The following is a 22,353-nucleotide window of genomic DNA, read 5'->3' as shown; positions in this document are numbered from 1 at the left end:
TTTTAATTTTTTTTTATGCAGTATGTTGGTAATACAAATTGTTATACAAATATCTAATTCATATAGAGTGAAGTGCAATGCGGTAGATGACGAATGAGATTCAAATGACTTGATGATAAAAAAAAGTTAAAGAAGGTGAATAAATTTAATCTCTAATCTGTTCTATTTAGTGTAATTCTTCAAACGGAATCACGTTTTTACTATTAGTATATTTTCCTCAATATATGAAAATATTTTTTCCTTTTGTTCCTTTTATGTTTGTGTAATTACTGCTATTGAATTATTGAATACAATTTATCCCTTTAATTAATTAAATGAAATATATATTTACCTATATGTTTTTGTAGCACTTTTCCCTCGATGCCAAATCGAAACGAAAAGAAAGGTGTCAAATTATTTTGGATGATATGAAGGAAGCTTTTCTGGTATAAAAAATTGAAATACAAAAGAATACTTATAATCTGCTAGCAGTAACCATTTTATGTATTGTGATGACTTTGGAAGAAACAAAATTTATTTAATAACATGTTAGAGGACGGATGTAGCACCATTGTTCTATGTGCATTGTTTTCTATATTTTTTATACTTATATTACATCTCTTCCGATATCTTGTAAAAGAGCCACATATTCATATTAGAGATGTTACCAAAGAGCATAATTGGAAAGCTATTAAAAGAGAAACAAAGGTATGTATGTATCAATGTATATGTATATATATATTTTTATAAACATTTAACTCATTTTTATTTATACATGGAAAATTCATCATTATCATCATAGTGATGTAAGTTAAGATTTTGAGAATTTGAATTTTGTAATGTATTTTAATTTTTGCAATTATTATTTCTTTAGTATCATAGTTAATTAAATTATAACTTCATCTTTTGCCATTATGTAATGAATAATTTGGGTATAATTCGGATATATTTTAGGTATTAATCGATCAATGCTAATAATTTGATTTGTAATTATCATTTTTATCAATCATATTGAAGAAATGAAACGTTATATTTTTTTTTTGTAAAATATTCTAATTTTAATATCATGTAATTGTGTATATCTAAATTAATTTAATTATTTATGATAATAAGTATATACATTATTGTATATATTGTGTATATGTATATATATACTGTGTATTTGCTTCATTTTTAATGTAAATATACATTAATGTGAATGTTATCGATTATAAAAATAAAATTATTTATAATTAGTTTTTGAGTATGACTCAAATCTGAACTTGATTGAATATGAATCAGTTGAAATAAGCAATTTAATAATCATTTTAGACAGCATTAATTTAGAATGCTAAATATAAAATTTAGATTATAACGAGTACATGTATATGTATGTATGTATATGAATGTGTATGTGATTATATATAATATACAAAAGTTAAGAGTATTGCTTCTAGGCATATTACTGTAGCATTTGTGAAAGCTTATTATTGAATATTAGTGGTTTAATCTGTGATTCATGTGGTGTTTGCGCGGATCCTACATGTGTCAAGATTGCAGATAAACAATTAAAATGCAAACTTATTACTGTAAACACAAATGAGCCAATGAAACATCATTGGATAAAGGGTATGTTTTATCTTCTTATGTTTGTATATTTTATAAGTAGTATTTAAAAATTAAATTATTTATTTTATTTTTTGAATATCAGGTATTACTTAAATTAAGGTACTAAATTATTTAAATTAAATCACTAAATTATTTAAGTTAATTTGTGCTCATTTCATAAGGTAATTTACCTCTAAATGTTATGTGTGACATATGTAATGAAGAATGTGATGTGGAACCTGGACAAACAGATTGGTGGTGTTGTTGGTGTCAAAGATGTGTCCATGATAACTGCAAATCTAAGCTTTCTAAAGTATATTCCTTCTAATATTTTTTACAATTATGTACAATTTATAAAAATTATTAATTAATTAATTGTATATTAATTATTATCTCAAAAAATTTTTCAGATATGTGATTTTGGTAAATTTAGATTAATGATAATTCCACCAAGTAGTTTAGAGGTAATAAATTTACGAAGTACTGTAAGACGTAGACTATATCTTTGTTCAATTATACCTCCAAGTTGGCCTCAGTGGAATCCTCTTATAGTTGTTGGTAAGTTAATATAATAAAATTATAATAATATTATAATCATATAATTATACGTTCAAAATAATTTTTTGGAAATTGTAGTTCGACTTAAAAAATTTATTTTCAGCAAATAAAAAATCTGGCAATAATGATGGAGCAGAAATCTTATCTTTGTTTAGAAGGTTATTAAATCCTGCACAAGTTGTTGATTTATCAGAACGTGATCCAGTTGCTGTTTTAGAATGGTGTCGTTTACTTGGGAAAGTAACATGTACAGTGCTTGTTGCAGGTGGAGATGGAACAATAGCTTGGTTATTGAATGCCATTCATAAACTTGGATTGGAGGTAATATTTCTACACATATATATTTTATAAATTAAGTTAAATTTATGTATATGTGTTTCATTATTTGTTAAACTACCAACAATTTCTTTATTTAAAAAAAAGGAATATATTTTTACATTTTTTTCTAATGGAGATTGCAATTTTATTATTTTTTAACATATGATGACAGAAAATATTTCATATAACAGATCAATATTTCACATAACAGATATATGAATTAATATCTTTATCTGTAACAGGCAGTTCCATCTGTAGCAATAATCCCATTGGGAACGGGAAATGATTTATCAAGAGTACTAGGGTGGGGAAAAGAGCATGATCCAAATAAGGATCCTAGAGATATTTTACAAGAGATACAACTAGCACAAAAAATCGAACTTGATAGGTGCACACGAAATGTTCAATATAATCTGTTTTAAATTATTTCTGATATGTATAATTAATTAAATATTTTATTAGATGGACTGTGACAGTTAAACCATATGGTGGATTAGGACTTAGAAGTTCACAACAAGTATTTTACATGTATAACTATTTAAGTGTGGGAGTAGATGCACAAGTAACACTAAATTTTCATCGTACAAGAGAAAGTCGGTTTTATTTTTATAGCAGTAGATTATTCAATAAGGTACTTTCTGTTTTATTAAATATTTACTTATATTATGTAAAATGATACGTGATTTGCGTCTTTAATAGCTACTATAAATTTTAGCTACTATATTTATGCTTTGGAATGCAACAAGTAGTTGAACGAGACTGTAAAAATCTTAATAAAAATATAGAATTATATTTGGATGATGAAAAAGTGGATTTACCATCCATCGAAAGTATCGTAATATTAAACATCCCATCATGGGCTGCTGGAGTTGATTTGTGGAATATGGGATTAGAAGGTACTTATACTTTTTATATATAACATAATTGAGAAAATGTGAATATCTTGAATATTGAATAGGCTATGAAAAATATGGAAAACAAAGCATCAATGATGGTAAATTAGAAGTAGTAGCACTTTATTCTTCATTTCATATGGCTCAACTTCAAGTAGGATTATCTCAACCTTATCGACTTGGACAAGCTAGCAGTATAAAGGTATTTTAAAATTTATTTAAATTAATAGATTAAACTTTTAAAAAGATTTTAAAAGGAATAAATAGGTGAAAATATATATTTTATATCTATTGTTTATTATATGTCTATTGTTTTACAAACATTTTATAAAATACAGGTAAAAATAATAAAGTCTTGCGCTATGCAAATTGATGGTGAACCATGGTACCAACATCCTTGTGAATTCAATATTAAATATTGTAATAAAGCAACCATGCTTGTAAACACAGATAAGAAAACTATCTAATTCTTTCTTTTCGAAATATAAGAGGTTTCAGTTACCCGTACATTCCAAAGTTTGGCTTTAAATGGAAAAAAATTTGCTATATTTTATGAATAAAAAAATATAAACAAATATGATAAAGGTAAAGGTATGATATAAATTATTTTTTATGTATATGAATTGTATTTTTACATTTTATCAGTTATATATTTTAAATTTTATTATTAATCTGTGTTATTAAATTTTGAAATAAAAAATATATATTAATATTGTTTTCAGATACGTGATTGTTTATTTTTATCTATTTTCCTTAATATAAGAAAAGCCTAAGTTAGTTATATATTATGCACTTATAATGAGTTATAATAAATCATTATTAAATATATTTATTTGCAATGAATGTTTATAGTTGAACTTCATGAAATTTTGGAAACCTACTTTGTACTCAGTGGCATAATTGTATATTGTGTAACAGTGCACATGTTAAATTTTACAGTTTATTCTTACAGGTTATTACATATTGTTTTTTGAAATATTTTTTACAATTAGTTTTTTAACGATGTTAGTTGGTAGTATACTAACTCTACAAGAATTTTACGTAAGTTTAAATACGCTATTATTACGTAAGTTTAAATCTTAATCTTTTGTTTGATATTATACAAAATGAATCGTATAATTTATGTTTCAGTTTTGACTAACGAATCTTTTATTTATATTTGTTTTATCATTTAATTAACTTTGGCATTTTTAAAGTAATTTCAAATTAATTTACTAATTTTATGTAATGAATATTGAAACAAATTGAGACAAGTGTTTTTTAATTCTAATAACGAATGAAGTATGTTGCAGAAAAAATTAATTATGGTATTCTACAAACATCAGTGATCAAAATTTTGTTTATATTTAGCAATTCGAGAAAGTAATTAACAAAACACAGGAATTATCAGATTATATTGTGAATTATTATACATTTGAAATTAGTCGAATATCGAATTCTGATTACAAATTTGACTATCGTTGATTTATTTAACGAAATGATGACGATAATTTAACTATGACAGAACGTCAAATAAATTTTCTTGTTGTATTAATGACAATTTGGTTGATGCATGAAACGGCAAGAATTATGAACAACATGAAATAAAATTTTTGTACTTGGATGGTATTATTGAAAAGATCATACTGATTCTTCAACAAGAAAAAATTAAGTAACATTCAACAACATAATATTACACAATGGAAAATTTAGTTGTAGATGAAGATGTATCATTACTTTTAGAAAAAAATTGATGATAAACAGGAATTTTATAAATATATCTCGTAGTACAGTGTAATTCTCTTTTTAAAAAGTTTAAAATGATTCTTTTCTGAAGCTAAAACCGAATTGATCACATTTATAACGTAAAATTCTTGCCAGTTGCGGTGGGCCACAATAGAAGACCGTCACTTTACCTTTTTTCTGTTCTTGAAGCTGTTTGAATACCTTATCCCAATTTGGTCGGCCAGCGTTTGTCCGTGTTTTCAAACCTGTTATAAGATCCCGCTTTTCCTGAAAAATTAAACTATTTATTTATATGGAATCATCTAAGTCTTCGTTGTATAAAATCATCATCTTCGTTTTAATTCTTTCACTACGAAATGTATGTAAGTATATATACATATGAAAAAATACATATACAGTTATTTGTATTGTGGTTTTTATAATATTTTAAAATCATCGGATATAATTTAATTTTGCAATTACTTAATATTGCAAATTTATAGAGAGATCTTTAAATCTTTATAATCTTTATAAGAGACGGAATAAAATAAAAAGAATCTTATCAACAGTAATAAAAATTGTCTTGTTTTACAAGCCAATAAAAGTTCCTAACTTTCATAATGAAGGAATTAAGATTATTCTAGAGTATTTATTTGTAATACACTCTTGGGAAGAAATTTTTTGAGAAGAGAATAGGAATTTATTGGTTTCGAACCATTTGATGAACTAAGTCCATAGCTAATTGTAAAGTAACAGCTTTCATATCATTTTTCTGCAAAGCACTGGTAATATACATGTGCATCTCAAGAAAACGTTCCATAGCAACGCCTAACTCTGCTTGTTCCATTTCTAGTTGGGATAATAAATTCACAAACCACTCGAAGGATCGTTGATCTCTATTAATCCAGAAAAAGTCTACCTATAAATGAAACAAATATCAAACTAATATTATAAAATTAATATGTGCTATAATTATATTAAACTAATTTTATAAAATTAATATATGCTTCAAAGATTTAAAAGCTTTTAAAAATAAATTTATTGAATTAAAGAACCATTAATATTTGCTTTTAAAATACATCGATCTTATGATAACGGTATAATTTCATATAATTATATATCATGAAATTATATTTATTATATGAAACAAATGTTGGAAATATTAAATAAATTCTTACTTTTCGAAGATGCATCACAGTGGGAGGAATTTCACTGGCCCAAGAAAATTTGCATTTTGGACAAGTATGCCTGGCTTTCCAGTAACGATGCATAATTGATTGTAATATTGAAGCGAAAGGTGTTACTCCAATTCCTGTTGCGATTAAAACTGCGTGTTGCGCTTGAAATATATAACTTGAAGGAGCTCCATATGGTCCATCCAAAAAGATCTGAATAATAATTAATTATTAATTAAATTTTCAACTTTCCTGAATTCATCGGTTGTAAGTTATTAAGTCATTAATTAATTTCATAATTATTTTTATTATAACTATTTTTACTAATACATTTTAATTAAATTTCAAATTTTTTAATTAAGAGCGTAATAAGAAACAGGAAAATTGTGATCTTAAAATTAAAATTTTACATATTTATACCTCCAATGGCTTTCCAACGGTATAGTTTAGTGCTAAACGTGAATCAGATTTGATATCATCATCAGAATTTCTGTTTGAAGTCTCTTGGAGTCTGCCTTCCTCTGCTGCTTGAATTATATTTAGATTGTTCGATGATTTTCTTCTGTATTCATCTGTAGTTGTTTGTGATGCTGTTTTATTAAGGATTTTATCAATTTATATTCTTATATATCAGAAGTTTTTTTTTTCTACAATGTAAAACATTTAAATTTTTTGGAAATCACATTAGAAAAAACTAAATAGAAAACAAGTGAAGCTAGTCTACATATATATGTATTTTTACTGTTTTTTTACTGAAACAGAAAATTACTATTTACTTTAAAAAAACTTTAATTTTGAGAAATGTCGAAACATGTTGACTTACTATATTCATTTATAGATGTTCTTGATTCTGATTCATAATTTTCCAGACTTGGAGTCTTGAAAGCAATTATAGTGGGTTTGTTCCGCATATATCGGAAGCTTTGAGCCAATTCCTTATTCTGCGGGCTGGAATAAATCTGGTCTAAAGATTTTAAACGCGCATGTTGCATTTGACGGTCGTTGAAGTTTCTTTCTGATTCTGATCTCGTATAATCACGAAGGCTATAGCAAATAACGTAAAATTAGTGGAAATAATGATATTTCATATTCTTTAATATTTGAAAGGATATTTTGAGATATTAATTACTCACACTGTTAATCTGTCATTTTTCTTCTCTTCTGGCAGCATATTAGGTACTGAAATAGACTTTTCTAAAGGCATTTTACTAACAAATAAAGAGTGATGAAGTTTCTTCTCGTTCGAGATTTTATTAATATCTGCTATATCTGCAAATGAAAAGAATTAATTTTGAAATAGAATATTAGTAATAATTTTTAGTAATAATAATTTTTTATTGATACCAATTGCAGATTGTGGCGAGTGCGTTATTTTTTCATTATTAGAAACAAATACAGGATTGTCGAAACCACGATGATTTCTGTTTGTTTTAGTGGACGAAAGTATCTTGTCATTCGCCGTTAGTTTTTGTTCTTCGTTAAGATATCTGTATTTAAAAAAAATTAAGAAACAGTTAAAAATAATGTTTCATTTTTCATTTATAGTTAGAGTTTTAGTAGGTCGACCAATAAACAGAATTGTGGGAAACTCACATTTTCTTCGGAGTATTAGTGTTGCTGCAATTTTTGTTAGAAAATATACTGTTCCTCTGAAGTTTCACTTGTTCTTTGTCAAAATATGAGTAAAGGCTATTCGTCCATTCACCTACCGCTCGTATGTGTAGCCAAATATATCCTGTAAAAACGAAATACTTGAAATATTTGTTGACCTTCTTACTTGATCAAACATATTGCCTAAATAAGATATGAATATTTGTTTAAATTCAAATAAAAAGTGAGATGGCATAATATGAATTATTATTAGAGAGCGGATATTTGTGCAAATTTACATTATTACAAAATATATTAAAAGAGTATTTTTATAATAATTTTTAATATCTAGAGAAAAATACTCTTTTAATATATTTTGTAATAATGTAAATTTGCACAAATATCCGCTTATTTGTATTAATTTGTATTTTACACACATGCATTCTATCAATTTTTATATCTTTTAATTTTGTATAAATACAAATACAAAATTTGCAATCTAATAATTGCTAATTCTGGATTAATTATTTAAAATAAATTTTTTAAACCTTCTTGTTCTGGCGCACTGCTAATAGTGAAAGGATGCCATTCATAACGAGCTATAACCGGAATATTGACGAAAACATAATCGCCGGGATGAAAGACGAAATGTGGAGGTTTCTTGATGACTAAATGAGTCACTTTCGATGGCAACAAAAGGCCTGAACTTATGTATGTTTTTCCTAATTGTGACCGAGACCAGGCAATTCGACGTATTTTTTCCAACAAATACATGATGCCTGGACCTACGAACCATTTCCAGAAATTCGGTCCATGTAATATCATCAATATCCAGAATGGTACGTATAATAAGTGTGACCAGTAAAATACCTGTAAAATATTAATATTAATTATTCATTAATTCAACTCTATATAGAATGATCATTACTTTGGACTTCCTTCAAAAGTTATTGTTCCACACACTTAATTTTTTTCTCAAATATGATTTAACATTTGCAGTGTTAAGAAAAGTTGCTTATCACCTCGAAACATCCACCACGTCGAACAAACGGCATGGAGCACATCATTATTATGACAAGAAGAATGATAAGAATAATTCCAGTTGGATTTGCGAAGCCTTCTACAAGTCCAAATAGAGCTGGACGACTTGTTAACAACCATTCAGATATTGTATAATTATTGGAATTAAGAATTTCGTCATATACCACGATAGTACCTGGAAACATTTAACAAAATTTTCAAGTACAATTTCGTTAGATCACAATTGACATTTGAATGGACATTGTAGAAGATTAAGAAACGATTTTTAAAATATTTTCAAAAATTCAATAGAATTTTACAATCTGTTGTACTTTGTTCTAAAAAGAAAAGCTTGAATTTTATTTTGTTTTAAATACTATAAAATAATAAAATAATAGCGCACCAAAATTGAGAAGATGCATCAGTGTATGTACTATACTGAAGATACCGATTAGAATTCCAGTTAGCTTATGAAGATAGATGTGTTGATCCAATGGTAATACAGAATTGAAACCATGAGTTCGTAGAAAGGTAATGCACTGACGCAATATAAGAACCAAGATAAAACTGCAGTTGAAATTTAAGCACTGACCTGTTTTAATAATAAAATAACTATATTTGCATGTATTTAGAAAATAGATACATTCAAATAGATAATTGCTTGTATTTGGAAAATAAACAAATTCAAATGCTTTGCTATGTCAACTTCTGTCATAATTTTGTAAAGCGAAAATATAAACGAGATTCCATATGATCTATTTCAGGTTTTTGAAAAGACGAGAGACTTACCACAGGCACGCGCAAGCATGACATAGCCATTAGATGTTCTATATTCGTAGAGCCTTGTTACGAATAAGGCCATATTGATTGAGATGAAGATTGAGATGAAAAGGATATAAACATAATTGTTCTTCACATATGGCTTCGTTAATTGATAAGGGCGCAACGAGGTAAGGAATTCTAAGTGTGATTTTTGCTTCATTTCTGGTTTTGGCGGTACTAGCCATCGGTCAATACTGTGATTTAATATTTGGTTTTAATAATTTAATATTTAAATTTTTAACTTAAATTTATTTTTTTATAAATTATAATTTCTAATAATTTATAAATTACAATTTCTACTATATTCTCCTGTAAATTAGTATAGCGATCATTTATTTTAATTTGTATTAATTAACGCTTTTGGCAATCTTGATTTGTTAATTAAACAGAACATCTTTTGGTACAGAATAAAGATAACAGAACAGGATGATTTTGAAGTAAAACTCAGTTCACCTAATCGATAGATTTTCTAATAATCCTTCATGTTTCTCCAATTGTTTTTTCAAAGCTTCAAACGTGATGGCACCTCGATTAGCTTGATCAGCATCATCAAATAACGCTATAGTCAATTCCTTAATTTGTTCCTCATTAAATTGTATTCCATTTTCTTCCATACAAACTCTCATCACGTGTTCCAATTCACGAAGTTGTATCAATCCGTCACCTTTTCTCAAATAATAAATTTATAAGTTTGATCGTCTCAAACAATTTGACGTCATAACAATTTGACATAATTGTCTAAAATTTACTTTAGTATTTAGATAAATTCATAATATTATTTTACCGTCTATGTCGTAAACCTTAAAAAGAAATTTGATTTTATCGTCAGGACTTTTTCCCGCAAACTGATGCATTGCATCGAGGAATTCTTGAAGTGATATCGTTCCAGAATTATCCTTGTCGAAAATTTGGAATACTCTATCAGTGAAAAACGGCTGAAAGAAATTACATTGTCGTTAAATTTTAACATCTTTTGAGAATTTATGATTATATGATATTTTATGTTATAAAATCAATTAAATAGAAATCTAAACGGAAAGTAAATTCAAAGGGAAGAATATTAAACTGCAAATTCGAAATGAAAAATACTTATGCCTCCTGCCTACGTTCTTCGAAATGACGATTTTGTTAAATTCTTCGCGTCTGATTTCCTTTTCATTGCCCACCGTCTGTTTAAAAAGCTTTCCCAGCCATTCCAAACTGTGCTCGTCGAAACCAGCGAGTGGTCTTCGAAAAAATTATTGATAAATATTTCAGAGATATTAAAAAAATGGTGTCATCATTAATAAAATCTGCGCTAGATAATTGCTAATGCTAGCATTACCTTGTATCACTGATGCTTGCGAGAAATTCCATTATTTGAAAGGATGTGACATATCCTAAATTTTCTTGATCAATTCGTCGAAATAATTTATCTACGATCTGTAACATAGGTGTCCTAACAAACATATGACCAAATGCAAGTCGAGTTATGTGTAATTAAATGTAATATTTATTATTCAAGTCATTGACATTTGGTTATTGTGTAAATAAGTAGGTATTCAGAAAAAGATTTTTAAATGCTCTTTATTCTTGAATGAAAAATTGGAAAAAGTGTATACTGCGCTATTTATAATAAAACTGAAATATGAGCATTGATTAATATATTGACACTTACCTCTTTAGTAGAAAATATTTGTTGAAATTTCGAGAAAGTTATTGGATTATCACCACATATACTATATGTAACGTTCTCGAGTTGGAGAATAAAATCGTTTGGTTTGTCATTTCTATTAAAACGTATAAAACAATAAATATAAGTATTTATTTATAACAAGATTTCATAGATATATAGTAGCTCTTACTTCAATCTTCCTTTTAAGAATTCGATCCATTCATCTTGCGTCAATATTTTATCCTGATTTTGATCGAATAATGAAAATATTTTCTCCATCAAGGTCTGAAATTTATTTTTTCAAATTTTTACCTCAAATTTCTGTAATAATCTGTAATAACGTGTGTGTACATATATATATATATATATATATATATATATATATATATATATATATATATATATATATATATATATATATATATATATACAATACTGTTCTGTCCGAATAAAACTGTGCTACTATCGCTTTACGAATAGATAAGCAATACGTCTTAAAACTTTTATTTTCGTGTCTTGATAAATTTAAGTCGTAAGAAAAAGAAGACTCCTTCTTTTTCATATTTACTTATTTTATAATACACTGAAAAGATTAATTCATACTGAATGATTCTTCATCTCATCTTTAATTCATCAAGTAAAAATTGGTCGATCACGGCTACGATTGAATAATGAGCATTGCCGGAGGCGTAAAGGCTCGTTAGCTACGGGCAATCAGCCACCTTGATCGAAATCTCTAGCCCTCGACAGTTCCCACCGCCGTTACCTCCGGTTCCATTTCCATACTCTCTCTGTTTCCTTCTCTCTATCCTTTTCTTCCAGTGAATGGATTCTTCGGTCTTAAATCATTTCTCTGCTCAATAACAATTTAACCTTGGTGTTTTTGCTTTCAATAGTAGCACGACCTTGTCTTATTTTTCATTGTTTTGTCCCTTTAGAGATTCTCTGAAGAGCTCTTCAGTATGCGAACTTCTTTTTAGATTAGAAAATTACATGTTTATAATTGCTTCGATTTCAATTTGCATGAATAACAGATACATTGATATAGACATGGTATCTACCATGCTTCGTGACATTCTGACAGTATATTTTCAGTGACGATTAATTCTTAATTGCGGTAGAAGATTTCACGGGAGTTTTCTTGTGTAGTAAGGTATGTTAGAACGCATTAATTGGTTCTAGCACTAGTACACGTATTAAAATATCCTTTAGAATAGTTCATTTTTAGAAGACTTTAATATAACATATAAAAATAATATAAAATTAATGCTTGCATACACAGACATCACTTATGACATTATTACTTAGGACATTATTTATATTTCATTATATATATTACCTAATTTAGAGCTACTGATTTGGATAACGAACAGATTAGAGATAGTTTCAAAATTTTAATTAAAATATTCCCTTCCGATTGACTCGATTATTAAAAAGATAAAATATTTACCGGATCCAGCAAAAGTTGTTTAAACGCTTCTCTGTTGTAACGAGCCGCGTCGTTCACCCCGATTATATGGGAACATTCTTCCAAGGTTGTCACTCTCCTCCTTTCGATTGATTCCTCCTCCATATGGCCAACATCGTTTTCCATTTTAAAAAAATTTTTCTCACAATTTTGACTAAATAATAAATAATTCCTACTAAAAAACTTTTATAATAAATAGAAAAAGAATAGACATGTTGCTGTACGCATCACATTTATAAAAAAAGATATAAAAGAAATCACTTAATAAAACACAATCATATTATTTTTATAAAATCTTAATATCTCAGGGAATATTTAAGTTAACAAATCGAATCGTTTCACTTGAGATTCTTGTTTATTTTTTCAACCATATATCCGGTTGAAATTTTTTATTAACACTTTACAAAGAATTTTTTATTTTGATCATAAAAACAGTATTTTTTTAAATAACCGTATACAGCTTTTTAGTCGATTAATTTATTTAATACTTTATTACTTATTATTTGTATTTAATTACTTTAGAAGAAATACTTTATCGGTTAAATGATATATCAGAATCACACCCTTGTTTACAACTCACTGCGCGACGCGATCGGCTGATAGACGCGAACTGACGAACGAAAATCGGTTGAGAAATCCGATCGTTTCTGTTAAATCTGTTCTGTCGAGAATTTTCAGATCTCTGAGACAGAAAAGGAGGGATATGCCTCTTGATTTTAATAAAGATCATGCGTTCAAACGGAGAAGCAGATAGAGGCATAAACAGTGAACCTTTCACTTCTTTGTGAGTCCTCGTTTCTCTTTTCATCCTTTCCATTTCTTTTTCTCTGCCTACTTTCTTCTTTTTCAATCTTTTTTCTCGTTTAATACTCTTTACCATTGCTCCTTTCTCCTTTGGTAATCCTTCAATACATGCCGCTAGTTTTATAAGGGATTTCATGTTTGTATAATTCTGTTATGATTAATCCTTTCAGTGTATAGAGGATTTAGCATAAATAGATAATAGTAAGGATTTAGTGTAGATAGATAATAATAAGAATTTAGTATAGATAGATAATAAGTAAACTGTTGAACATATCTTCTATTTTGACGGTTTGAAATCTTTAGTTTCATGACGAAACTTGATTTTCAGGTTTTAATACAAGTATTCGAATTTTAAAATACCTTTAGCCTGTTAAAGCTAAATACAGCCAAAATCTGTAACTTAAACTTTAGTATTTAACATCTACGTATGTGAAAATTATATTAAAAAAGTGATTCAGTGAAATGAACTTGAATTTATCAGACTTCTATTTTTAAAACTATTTAATAAATAATTTATTTCCAACGACAAATACTTCGCTTCAATTGAATGATCTTTTATACGAATTCCAAATGTCTTTTTTTCAGTGCTAGTACATAAAATGATTAATTAATAAGCATATGTTACATGATTACATCCGGTGGTTTTTCATTTTTCACATAAAGCTATATAGTATAGGTGGTTTTCATAAATTTTCATAAACCGACATTAGCCGTTCGAATGTTCTTTCGTTTCACATTTGATTACAGATTTAATTGTAGACTACGATTGAAATTTAAATAGCATAAAACAATTATTATATAATATTGTTCCATAATATTATTATTATACATTGATATTACGGCGGCTATACTTCTCGAAAGAACTTTCTGCAATTAAGATGAAAATTGAAGTTGGTCTAGAATAATTTAATTTTTGTGAATGCAGATGGCCACAACACTTACTTGTACAAAAGGAAATAAAGACTTGGATCTTTTCATTGAGGTGTTTGATTACAGTAGTAATATTGTAAGTATTATCTATTATAATCCAAAAAATGTTAACACTCAAATATTAACATTTTGCAATTATTTCATTCACACAATTCTGTATCATTCAAAAGCACAATTAGTATTCGACGATCCTTGGACATAACAATCGTTATTTCATTAAATACTTGATAAATGCTTGTAAATTTTTTGTATTAAAATCATAAGCACAGAAAACAAATTATGATTTTTATTGAAAGTTATCTTGACATAGATTGAACAGCCAATTCGCTGTGGGATAAAAAATAAAAAGTATCCAGATGCGCGTTAGAATATTCATTTGATTGTCAATCTCAAGGTGTTAGAATTAGTTCAGTTTCTTACTGGAAATATGGCAATATAAAAAATAACAGTTCGATTCTCCGATACGATTATGCCTAGAACTGGTACCGGAAATATGGAATCAATCAATATGGAACACATTAATTTTTAATTAATGTTATACGTATGTTTTTATATCGTTTTTTATAATTGTTAATCAATCAACAATTTAATAATATTTAATCGACAAATTAATAAATAATCTTGGAATTACTAAGAATTGTTAACAATTTTTGGTAATTTTAAGATAAAAATTAAGATTGATGACGATATAAGATTATTGGATAAAAAAAAATTCAAAGGCTATGTTATATTTAAATTAATTGATCCTTTATTTTAGCTTTATATATTGTTTATTACTTATATTATAGCATATATATCTTATATATTATGAGAAACAAATTTTAGATACAGAAATTAGATATAAAACAGAAAAAAGAAACCAAACAATTAAAAAGAAATTTTATTGAATTTAATTTCATGTTTCATTATGTTTTGTTATATCATTAATAAATATATTAACACATTGCTGACACATCACAACTCGTTTTTTCATATAAAATTTGCTGGTCAACAATGTATTAAAATATTGAAACGTTTATAAAACGTTAAAAATGCAACTAAAAAATAAATAAAAAATAATTTTTGTAACAAAATATACTTTTGAATATAAAGTATCATTTAATCACTTTTCTTATCACCACTTGATTGCAGACATTTGCTATGTTCATCATTTAAACGATCATACTCCTTTGTAAGAGATTCTGCTTGTGATTTTATAGCTTCTTTATCTTTTTTTTCTTTTGTAAGTTGATTTTCCAATTCTTGATTTTTGGTTTGCAATTCTTTAATTTGATTTTTCCACTCTGATATTTCTTCATCGTGAGCTGCATTTGAGTCAGTTTTCCCAATTGGTTTTTGTGACAGCAAATGTTTTGCTGTTGTAGTAGCAGATTCAGCTTGCCGCAGAGCTGCTTCATTTTGTGCTAACAGAGTGGCTTGAGTAGAAATTAAAATCACAAGGCGATGTATAACAAGACTTAAGAACAATGAGAAACCAGATAGATAAAAGTTTCGTTCTGCTCTGAATAATCTCATATTACCTATATAAAATGGTAGTAACATTACAAATAAATTCTCAAAATAGACAAAAAATATCAAATACATAAATACATACCTTGCATTTCAGTATCTAAATGATGGTCTTTATGCTCATCAAGAGAAGTAGAATATTTTCGCATTTCTCTAATAGCATCCAATAAAAATAAGACTAATATTCCAAGTAAAATTAAAAAATACATCGATGCTTGATTACTTAAACTTTTTAAAAATCTAGATTTAAAAAGTTTTTGCCATGATTTAGGTGAAATAATTGGTAGTATTAATAATAAAACTACTGCAATTTCAAGATATAAAAATGCAGCAATTAAAGTCCACTGCAAGCTCATGTTTGTTTGTTTCTTTAACGTATGTATATATCTAAAATATTATAAAAAAAAACTATTAATATCAATGATATATACAAAAATAAATAATCATAAATAATGATATAAATATTAACTAAATAACTGAATGTTCACCTTCTCCATTAACAATTTAAACAAATATAAGTAAAAACATGATTGTAGGAAGTGTAAAGTGAAAATGTCGAATTCATATTGTCACATAATAACAATTTAATAAAAATTATGTGATTAGTTATTTATAACATAATGATCATAAAATTTTTTAGAGTGAAAACAAAGTTTCAAGAAGATTAGTAAATATTTGCATATTCCATTTTTTCGAATAATATTTATCTCCAGATACGTATAACAAGAAATATATTTTCCGTTTAAAATATATTTTTTTTTATCTTTAAATGTATGTACACAAACATTTATATACTTACACGAATAATATAAAAATATATTTGAGATTTAAACTAACTTCTTAAGTAGAAAGATTTGTTGACTCATCAACAGGATTGCCAATATTTAGACTTGATAATTTATTTATTTATCGAGTCCAAAGTTTCTCAATATTTAATAATAAAACAGTATATTATATATCATATTTATATTATACGATATATCAATGAAACGATTCATCAATTTGAATTAATTGGAAAATGATTTGTAGCACTCACTGTGTTAATTCTTAGCAGTCGAAGAGCTTTCTATGTGAATACTGACAGAATAGATTTGTGGTGAACAATCAAAAGAAATATAATATAATGTAATATAATCTTATCGCCAAAAAGTCACTTCACTTTAAATAAAGACTAAAACATGCAGTATCGAATTGTCTTTTCTAGCAACTCAACGATAAGAATGTTTTGCCAGGAACATACCGGCTTTCGACTGCCAAAGGTTAAGAATTTCAGTGTTTTCAATAATTGGCAAAAGTTAATTGTTTTTAGTCTAACTATAATATACCAAATGTGCCAAATTGGCTAGTATTCATTACGATTGTTGAATTAAATTAAAAGACATGATTTTATGAGAGAAATCATTCTTTTCGAAATACATACCAATAATAAGTAATCGGTGACTTTACATATAGCGTAAGAATAGATGGTACAAAATACGCATCTATTTTACACGTTTTATGTACACTTTGTTTAAAGTGAATTAAATCTTAAATTTATATAATATAATTTAATTTTATAACTTACAAAAAATTTGCAGAAATGAATTAGAATGTGAAGTCTTCGCCTTTTGGTAGAGGTTTCACTATGTTATTAATTATGAAAACTTTTGGTTAAAAAAAAAAGAAAATAAAAATAATTATTTAAAAACCTATATGATATCAAAACCATGGTAACTATGGTATCAAAATTATAATGTTTCTAAATAATTTCTATTTCTTGTTTTTGTGTTATTTTGTAGCTTGTAAGTTTAAATTTGGATTAGATTTACTAAAACATATATTATTACTTGGAACAATTAAGTTAATTGGAAATTGAGTTTTCTTTTCTTGTCTATCTGTGTTTACAAATTTATAAATCACATCTTGATATGACATATGATTATGTTTATAGATACAACTTGTCTAAACTTTATTCGCACCAAAATAAAAAGTTTTAGTGTCAAAAGATTTTTATGAACATGTTAGAAATTAACTTCTAATGGTATCATACATATGGGAAAAGTTGCATAGAATTTCTTCTCAACATATCCAGAAATCAATGAAAGCAAAGTTTGTCATTTAAAAGTAATAAAAAATGAAAGATCTTATGTAATATTCTAATGTGATTCAAAAAATTATTTATATTTAATATTTTATTCCTAATTGTTAATCTCTATTTTAATAATAATGTTAACTTTTTTGCTAACCCTATTTTCATACTGTTTAAATTTTATCTACAATAGAAATATATAATATTTATTGTCATCTATATATAATAGTATTGTAGAAATAAGTACACAAAATTGATTATATATTACATAATTTATTTTTATGAACTAAAATTTTTTTATTAAATAACATGATGATTAATTAAACTACTAATGATTCAATATTAAAATGTATTAACAGCGTGCTGCAATTACACGTGCACGACGCTGATCTACACAATTAGAAAATTCTTCAACTAAAGTAGAACACTTCAGAATTTCTTTAGGGTGATCTTGGAAACATTGGAACACTTTTTCAGAACTGTTTTTACATGGTTGGATAGTATCATGAATATTTACTCCTTTTTTATCTATAAAAAAATAATAAAAGTTAAATACATTCTAATAAATAAATAGTATGAAATTTCAGAAAACAACATATATATAATTATTAGTAAATGCAATTAAAAAGTTAAGGATTATATACAATACTTAAGGATTATATACAATACTACAAAATAAAGTGATAAGCTTATGCATACCACCAATATATATTTCTGCTGCTTTTTTATACTCTGCGTTAATAATATCATTAATTTCTGAATGCTTTTGTTCCAATTTTTGCAAACGTCTTTGCCAATAATTATCCTGTTTACGAAATTCTTCCTCATTCTGTTGCTGTATTTGAAGAGCACTTAAAGTTAATTGTGGATGATATACAGGATATCCAGCATTTACTGGTATATCACCACTCTGAGATAATTGTGAAGTTTTTTTAGAAGATGGTTCTGTAGCAGCTCTTACTTCATTTGTCACATTTGTTTCAGACATTTTTTGAGTTAATCGTTCCACAACAGATTCCGATATTTCTATTACACCTATTTCTTCATTATTAATAGTGAGCTTACGAGCACTTTGTCCAGAACCCATGTTGGTTGTTTAAATTTGTTTCTAATAAAGTCACGACTGATTGTTTCCAAAAATTACCTCTATCAGTACAAATTTGTTATTATGAGCTACTAAATGAAATGTAAAACTGATTACCTGAAACATACATAAAGTAAATATAAACAATGTAATTTTTTTAAAATTCTACATTATTTGAATGTGCTTTTTAACTATAATTTCAAAATTACATTTCTTACTATTAATATATATCGTCAAAAAATTTTGTTATATACCAACATAATATTTTATAAAAAAAGAAAATATACACATTTTTGTTTCTGTTTTTGTTTTAGTAACTGAATGTTAATAGAGTTAAATATAATGTTAATGTGTGTCTAACAACAAATATAAGCATATACAATGTTTCTTAGTCTTACAATAAATATTGAAATAAATATTGTTTAAAAAAAGTGCTGTCATTTATTAATAAGGTTATTACCAAATTTTAGAATACAGTACTAATTAAACTTAATGTTTAAACACATGAATGGAATAATGCAACATTTAGACAATTATTATAATTATTTTTATGTACATAACGAAACCATTGGGATTATGTAGAAAAGCTACAGTTTTATTATTAAATATTTTACATTAAATATTTAAATATGATTTAATACAAAACAAAGAAAACAACTTACACACATTGCCTATGTACAAATATCTGTTATAAAGCTAAGTTCACAATATTCAAATTTTTTAACATAAACTGATAATAAATAAAAAAAAATTTGTCCTAAATTATTATTGAATTATATTCAACTGCTTTTATAACAACATAATTACTTATTGCAAGATAATTTATTTATTGCAAGATAATTATTTATTGCAAGATAATTATTTATTGTTAAGATAATTATAGAGATAATTAAATAAAAAAGAAATATTTTACATTTCACTTATAAATGCACTCTTGTATTCATACTAGCCGTTTATGTAATAAGCGCAGCTATAATTGTATCCGTACTGCAACATCAAATAGTAGAAATTAAACATTTAAATCTCGATTTAAAATTTGTATATCTTTAAGAACAAAAATATAGTTCTTTTTACAAATTCGATAGTCATAAGTAATAGCAATAAATCCAAACGTAAATTTTTTTTGCATAAAATGAAATTGATTGGTTTCTTAGTTAAATATAAAACATTAACGCTTGTTTTATGTTAAAAGATTATTAATACTTTTAGATAATAACATTTTTATGACATGACACTGCGTTTTCACTTTTTTTGTCTTCCTTATCTTCTAGCATGTGTTTGAATTCACATGAAATAGAATCTTCTAATATTCGTGACAGTATTGTTGTTAACCTAAGCTTAGCAATATGCTTGACATTTACATTAAGGATATGATTTCATCTTCTAATACGTGTCACGTGTATGCAGATATAAATATGACGATAAATTTTTAATGAAATCTATCACATTGCAATATATAAAAATATATTGTTATATTATGTATTTCCATGTGAATTAGCAAGTAGAAATATTGGCAAACCTGACGATGAGTCAAAACACGTATCTAGGTAACAGGTCAGTTTAGTTTTTAAATGTATATTAAAAGAATTGTTTTTAAATTGTTGTCCTAAGTATATAAACATTGCTTACGATAAATGCAGTATGTTCGATAATATAGAAAGTAATTTAATTAACATTTGTCTTCAATTATTTCTTTTCTTTGAAAACTTCGATTACATTATTTTTAATTTTGATTTTTGTCATTATATGTAACATTTTAAAATTTATTACATTGATAATAATTTTTTTATTATAGCTGTGACCCAAAAGAAGATAAATAGAAGGTAAGAACAATGGTACAGTCTTTGTACTAAGATAATACTATGTAGGTTATATTTAAAAATAGAATTTATTAAGAGTTGATAAAATCTTGATTAAGGGATTTTATTTTTACTTGAAATGATTCCGATATTTCGACGTTGTACATACGTTTAATTATATCACTTTTACTAAATCATTTAATGAGATTTACAAAAATTACTAATGAGGAATATCAGCATACTGAGTATAAGTTTAATATTTACAATAATGACAAATTAATCTAATATTTGTAATAATATTAATGTTTTTGCGATTTTTTTTTAGATATTTACATAGATTGAACAGAAATTAATCATGAGTCTGCAGTGGACTTTAATTGCTGGATTTCTTTATTTTGAAATTGTGGTAGTTCTATTATTAGTATTACCAATAATTTCACCAACAAGATGGCAGAAATTATTTAGATCCCAGTTTCTGAAAAGTTTAAGCGATAAAGCATCAATTTATTTTTTGTTTTTGCTTGGAGTATTAGTTTTGTTTTTATTGGATTCTATAAGAGAAATGAGAAAATATTCCACAGCTCATGAAACTAAAGAGCAACATTTGAATGCTGAAATGCAAGGTATGTATTTCTATTTGTATTGAGTATGATATGTTGATAATGTAATATTAGATATTGTAGAATAATGCTGTCATTATTTTATGTAGGTAATATGAGATTATTCAGAGCACAACGAAACTTCTACATATCTGGCTTTGCATTGTTTCTAAGTCTTGTCATACGCCGTCTTGTAATTTTAATTTCTGGTCAAGCCACTTTGCTAGCGAAAAGTGAAGCTGTTATGCGTCAAGCTGAATCAGCAACTACAACAGCCAAACGTTTGTTGCTACAACAAAAGATAAATACAAAGGAGACCGCAGAAAATGATTCAAACGAAGCTCACGACAAAGTACTATCAGAATGGAAAAATCAAATTAAAGAATTGCAAACGAAAAATCAAGAATTGGAAAATCAGCTTGCAAAGGAAAAGGAAGATAAAGAAGCTATAAAGTCACAAGCTGAATCTCTTGCTAAGGAATATGATCGTTTAAATGATGAACATAGCAAATGTCTGCAATTAGTTAATGATAAAAAAAGTGATTAAATAGTATTTTTGTTTCTTCCTTCTGTTTTCCTCCTATTCAATCTTCATATAAAGATTTGTTGTGATTGATATTTTATATTATACAATACTGTATGTACTGCATAGATAATAAGATAAACAAGAATAAATAATATAATAAGTAACTCTAAGTTATACAATCGTGTATAATCAAGTTGCAAGATATAAACGCCTGAATATATTTATTTAATATTGTATTTTACTGAAAATATAACAACCATATATTT

General features: G+C 26.3%; 5 protein-coding genes and 1 long non-coding RNA gene across 16 annotated transcripts; 3 read left to right on the top strand and 3 right to left on the bottom strand.

The window, feature by feature from the left end:
• The first annotated feature begins 22 nt into the window (after positions 1–22).
• Positions 23–3,926, top strand: LOC122527833 (diacylglycerol kinase epsilon). 2 transcript variants are annotated; one of them, XM_043652380.1, is made up of 11 exons: positions 23–135; positions 348–687; positions 1,416–1,587; positions 1,749–1,879; positions 1,977–2,124; positions 2,228–2,445; positions 2,685–2,830; positions 2,905–3,073; positions 3,158–3,338; positions 3,401–3,537; positions 3,674–3,926. In XM_043652380.1, exons 2-11 carry the CDS (start codon positions 526–528, stop codon positions 3,800–3,802), a joined length of 1,593 nt encoding a protein of 530 aa, XP_043508315.1. In that variant the 5' UTR covers positions 23–135; positions 348–525; the 3' UTR covers positions 3,803–3,926. The 2 variants fall into 2 exon arrangements, with proteins under 2 accessions (XP_043508315.1, XP_043508316.1); XM_043652381.1 differs by lacking the exon at positions 23–135 and adding an exon at positions 154–262.
• Positions 3,927–4,648: 722 nt separating this feature from the next.
• Positions 4,649–12,993, bottom strand: LOC122527830 (NADPH oxidase 5). 3 transcript variants are annotated; one of them, XM_043652372.1, is made up of 19 exons: positions 12,751–12,993; positions 11,491–11,585; positions 11,304–11,415; positions 10,971–11,068; positions 10,753–10,873; positions 10,431–10,581; positions 10,100–10,310; positions 9,614–9,840; positions 9,228–9,416; positions 8,827–9,020; positions 8,353–8,674; positions 7,808–7,949; positions 7,559–7,701; positions 7,348–7,483; positions 7,038–7,258; positions 6,635–6,804; positions 6,218–6,427; positions 5,755–5,958; positions 4,649–5,327 (listed from the first exon to the last, which is right to left on the bottom strand). In XM_043652372.1, the coding sequence occupies exons 1-19, from the start codon at positions 12,892–12,894 to the stop codon at positions 5,130–5,132; spliced, it is 3,288 nt and encodes a 1,095-aa protein (XP_043508307.1). In that variant the 5' UTR covers positions 12,895–12,993; the 3' UTR covers positions 4,649–5,129. The 3 variants fall into 3 exon arrangements, with proteins under 3 accessions (XP_043508307.1, XP_043508308.1, XP_043508309.1); XM_043652373.1 differs by having other exon boundaries at positions 6,635–6,786; XM_043652374.1 differs by having other exon boundaries at positions 6,635–6,807; positions 7,559–7,662.
• Positions 6,394–8,422, top strand: LOC122527850. Its single transcript, XR_006306422.1, has 2 exons — positions 6,394–6,481; positions 8,380–8,422. It is a non-coding gene; the product is annotated as an uncharacterized LOC122527850 (long non-coding RNA).
• A 2,398-nt stretch (positions 12,994–15,391) lies between the features above and the next one.
• Positions 15,392–17,547, bottom strand: LOC122527839 (B-cell receptor-associated protein 31-like). 5 transcript variants are annotated; one of them, XM_043652390.1, is made up of 3 exons: positions 16,849–16,938; positions 16,097–16,398; positions 15,392–16,022 (listed from the first exon to the last, which is right to left on the bottom strand). In XM_043652390.1, the coding sequence occupies exons 1-3, from the start codon at positions 16,875–16,877 to the stop codon at positions 15,601–15,603; spliced, it is 753 nt and encodes a 250-aa protein (XP_043508325.1). In that variant the 5' UTR covers positions 16,878–16,938; the 3' UTR covers positions 15,392–15,600. The 5 variants fall into 5 exon arrangements, with proteins under 5 accessions (XP_043508325.1, XP_043508328.1, XP_043508329.1 ...); XM_043652393.1 differs by lacking the exon at positions 16,849–16,938 and adding an exon at positions 17,432–17,547 and having other exon boundaries at positions 15,393–16,022; XM_043652394.1 differs by lacking the exon at positions 16,849–16,938 and adding an exon at positions 17,428–17,446 and having other exon boundaries at positions 15,393–16,022.
• A 789-nt stretch (positions 17,548–18,336) lies between these two features.
• On the bottom strand, positions 18,337–20,522 carry LOC122527841 (MICOS complex subunit MIC19). 3 transcript variants are annotated; one of them, XM_043652398.1, is made up of 3 exons: positions 20,381–20,522; positions 18,779–19,280; positions 18,337–18,607 (listed from the first exon to the last, which is right to left on the bottom strand). In XM_043652398.1, the coding sequence occupies exons 2-3, from the start codon at positions 19,164–19,166 to the stop codon at positions 18,432–18,434; spliced, it is 564 nt and encodes a 187-aa protein (XP_043508333.1). In that variant the 5' UTR covers positions 19,167–19,280; positions 20,381–20,522; the 3' UTR covers positions 18,337–18,431. The 3 variants fall into 3 exon arrangements, with proteins under 3 accessions (XP_043508333.1, XP_043508334.1, XP_043508335.1); XM_043652399.1 differs by lacking the exon at positions 20,381–20,522 and adding an exon at positions 19,826–19,968; XM_043652400.1 differs by lacking the exon at positions 20,381–20,522 and adding an exon at positions 19,624–19,642.
• Positions 20,523–20,587: 65 nt separating this feature from the next.
• Positions 20,588–22,323, top strand: LOC122527840 (B-cell receptor-associated protein 31-like). Of its 2 annotated transcripts, none has more exons than XM_043652396.1 (4): positions 20,588–20,717; positions 20,959–20,986; positions 21,288–21,585; positions 21,672–22,323. In XM_043652396.1, the coding sequence occupies exons 3-4, from the start codon at positions 21,318–21,320 to the stop codon at positions 22,106–22,108; spliced, it is 705 nt and encodes a 234-aa protein (XP_043508331.1). In that variant the 5' UTR covers positions 20,588–20,717; positions 20,959–20,986; positions 21,288–21,317; the 3' UTR covers positions 22,109–22,323. The 2 variants fall into 2 exon arrangements, with proteins under 2 accessions (XP_043508331.1, XP_043508332.1); XM_043652397.1 differs by having other exon boundaries at positions 20,715–20,823.
• The last annotated feature ends 30 nt before the right edge of the window (positions 22,324–22,353 follow it).

The sequence above is a fragment of the Frieseomelitta varia genome, unplaced genomic scaffold (genome assembly GCF_011392965.1).
Source record: "Frieseomelitta varia isolate USP_RPSP 00005682 unplaced genomic scaffold, Fvar_1.2 scaffold_232, whole genome shotgun sequence".
NCBI classification, from domain to species: domain Eukaryota; kingdom Metazoa; phylum Arthropoda; class Insecta; order Hymenoptera; family Apidae; genus Frieseomelitta; species Frieseomelitta varia.
Note: the sequence above shows the minus strand (reverse complement) of the source record. Positions and strands in the feature narration are given on the sequence as shown.

Bases quoted from the DNA above. Each gene is read 5' to 3' on its own strand.
- LOC122527830 (XM_043652372.1), bottom strand. From the start codon at position 12,894: ATGGAAAACGATGTTGGCCATATGGAGGAGGAATCAATCGAAAGGAGG. The intron at 9,841-10,099 runs GTGAACTGAGTT...ATTAAATCACAG, and splicing joins TTAGAAAATCTATCGATTAG to TATTGACCGATGGCTAGTAC. The intron at 8,675-8,826 runs GTGATAAGCAAC...AATATTTTACAG, and splicing joins GACGTGGTGGATGTTTCGAG to GTATTTTACTGGTCACACTT.
- LOC122527840 (XM_043652396.1), top strand. From the start codon at position 21,318: ATGAGTCTGCAGTGGACTTTAATTGCTGGATTTCTTTATTTTGAAATT. The intron at 21,586-21,671 runs GTATGTATTTCT...TATTTTATGTAG, and splicing joins TTTGAATGCTGAAATGCAAG to GTAATATGAGATTATTCAGA.
- LOC122527841 (XM_043652398.1), bottom strand. From the start codon at position 19,166: ATGGGTTCTGGACAAAGTGCTCGTAAGCTCACTATTAATAATGAAGAA. The intron at 18,608-18,778 runs GTATGCATAAGC...ATTTTTTTATAG, and splicing joins AGCAGAAATATATATTGGTG to ATAAAAAAGGAGTAAATATT.
- LOC122527833 (XM_043652380.1), top strand. From the start codon at position 526: ATGTTAGAGGACGGATGTAGCACCATTGTTCTATGTGCATTGTTTTCT. The intron at 2,125-2,227 runs GTAAGTTAATAT...ATTTATTTTCAG, and splicing joins GAATCCTCTTATAGTTGTTG to CAAATAAAAAATCTGGCAAT. The intron at 3,339-3,400 runs GTACTTATACTT...AATATTGAATAG, and splicing joins GTGGAATATGGGATTAGAAG to GCTATGAAAAATATGGAAAA.
- LOC122527839 (XM_043652390.1), bottom strand. From the start codon at position 16,877: ATGAGTCAACAAATCTTTCTACTTAAGAA. The intron at 16,399-16,848 runs GTTAGTTTAAAT...ATAATATTTTAG, and splicing joins CAAATCTTTCTACTTAAGAA to ATATATACATACGTTAAAGA. The intron at 16,023-16,096 runs GTATGTATTTAT...CATTTTATATAG, and splicing joins TTTAGATACTGAAATGCAAG to GTAATATGAGATTATTCAGA.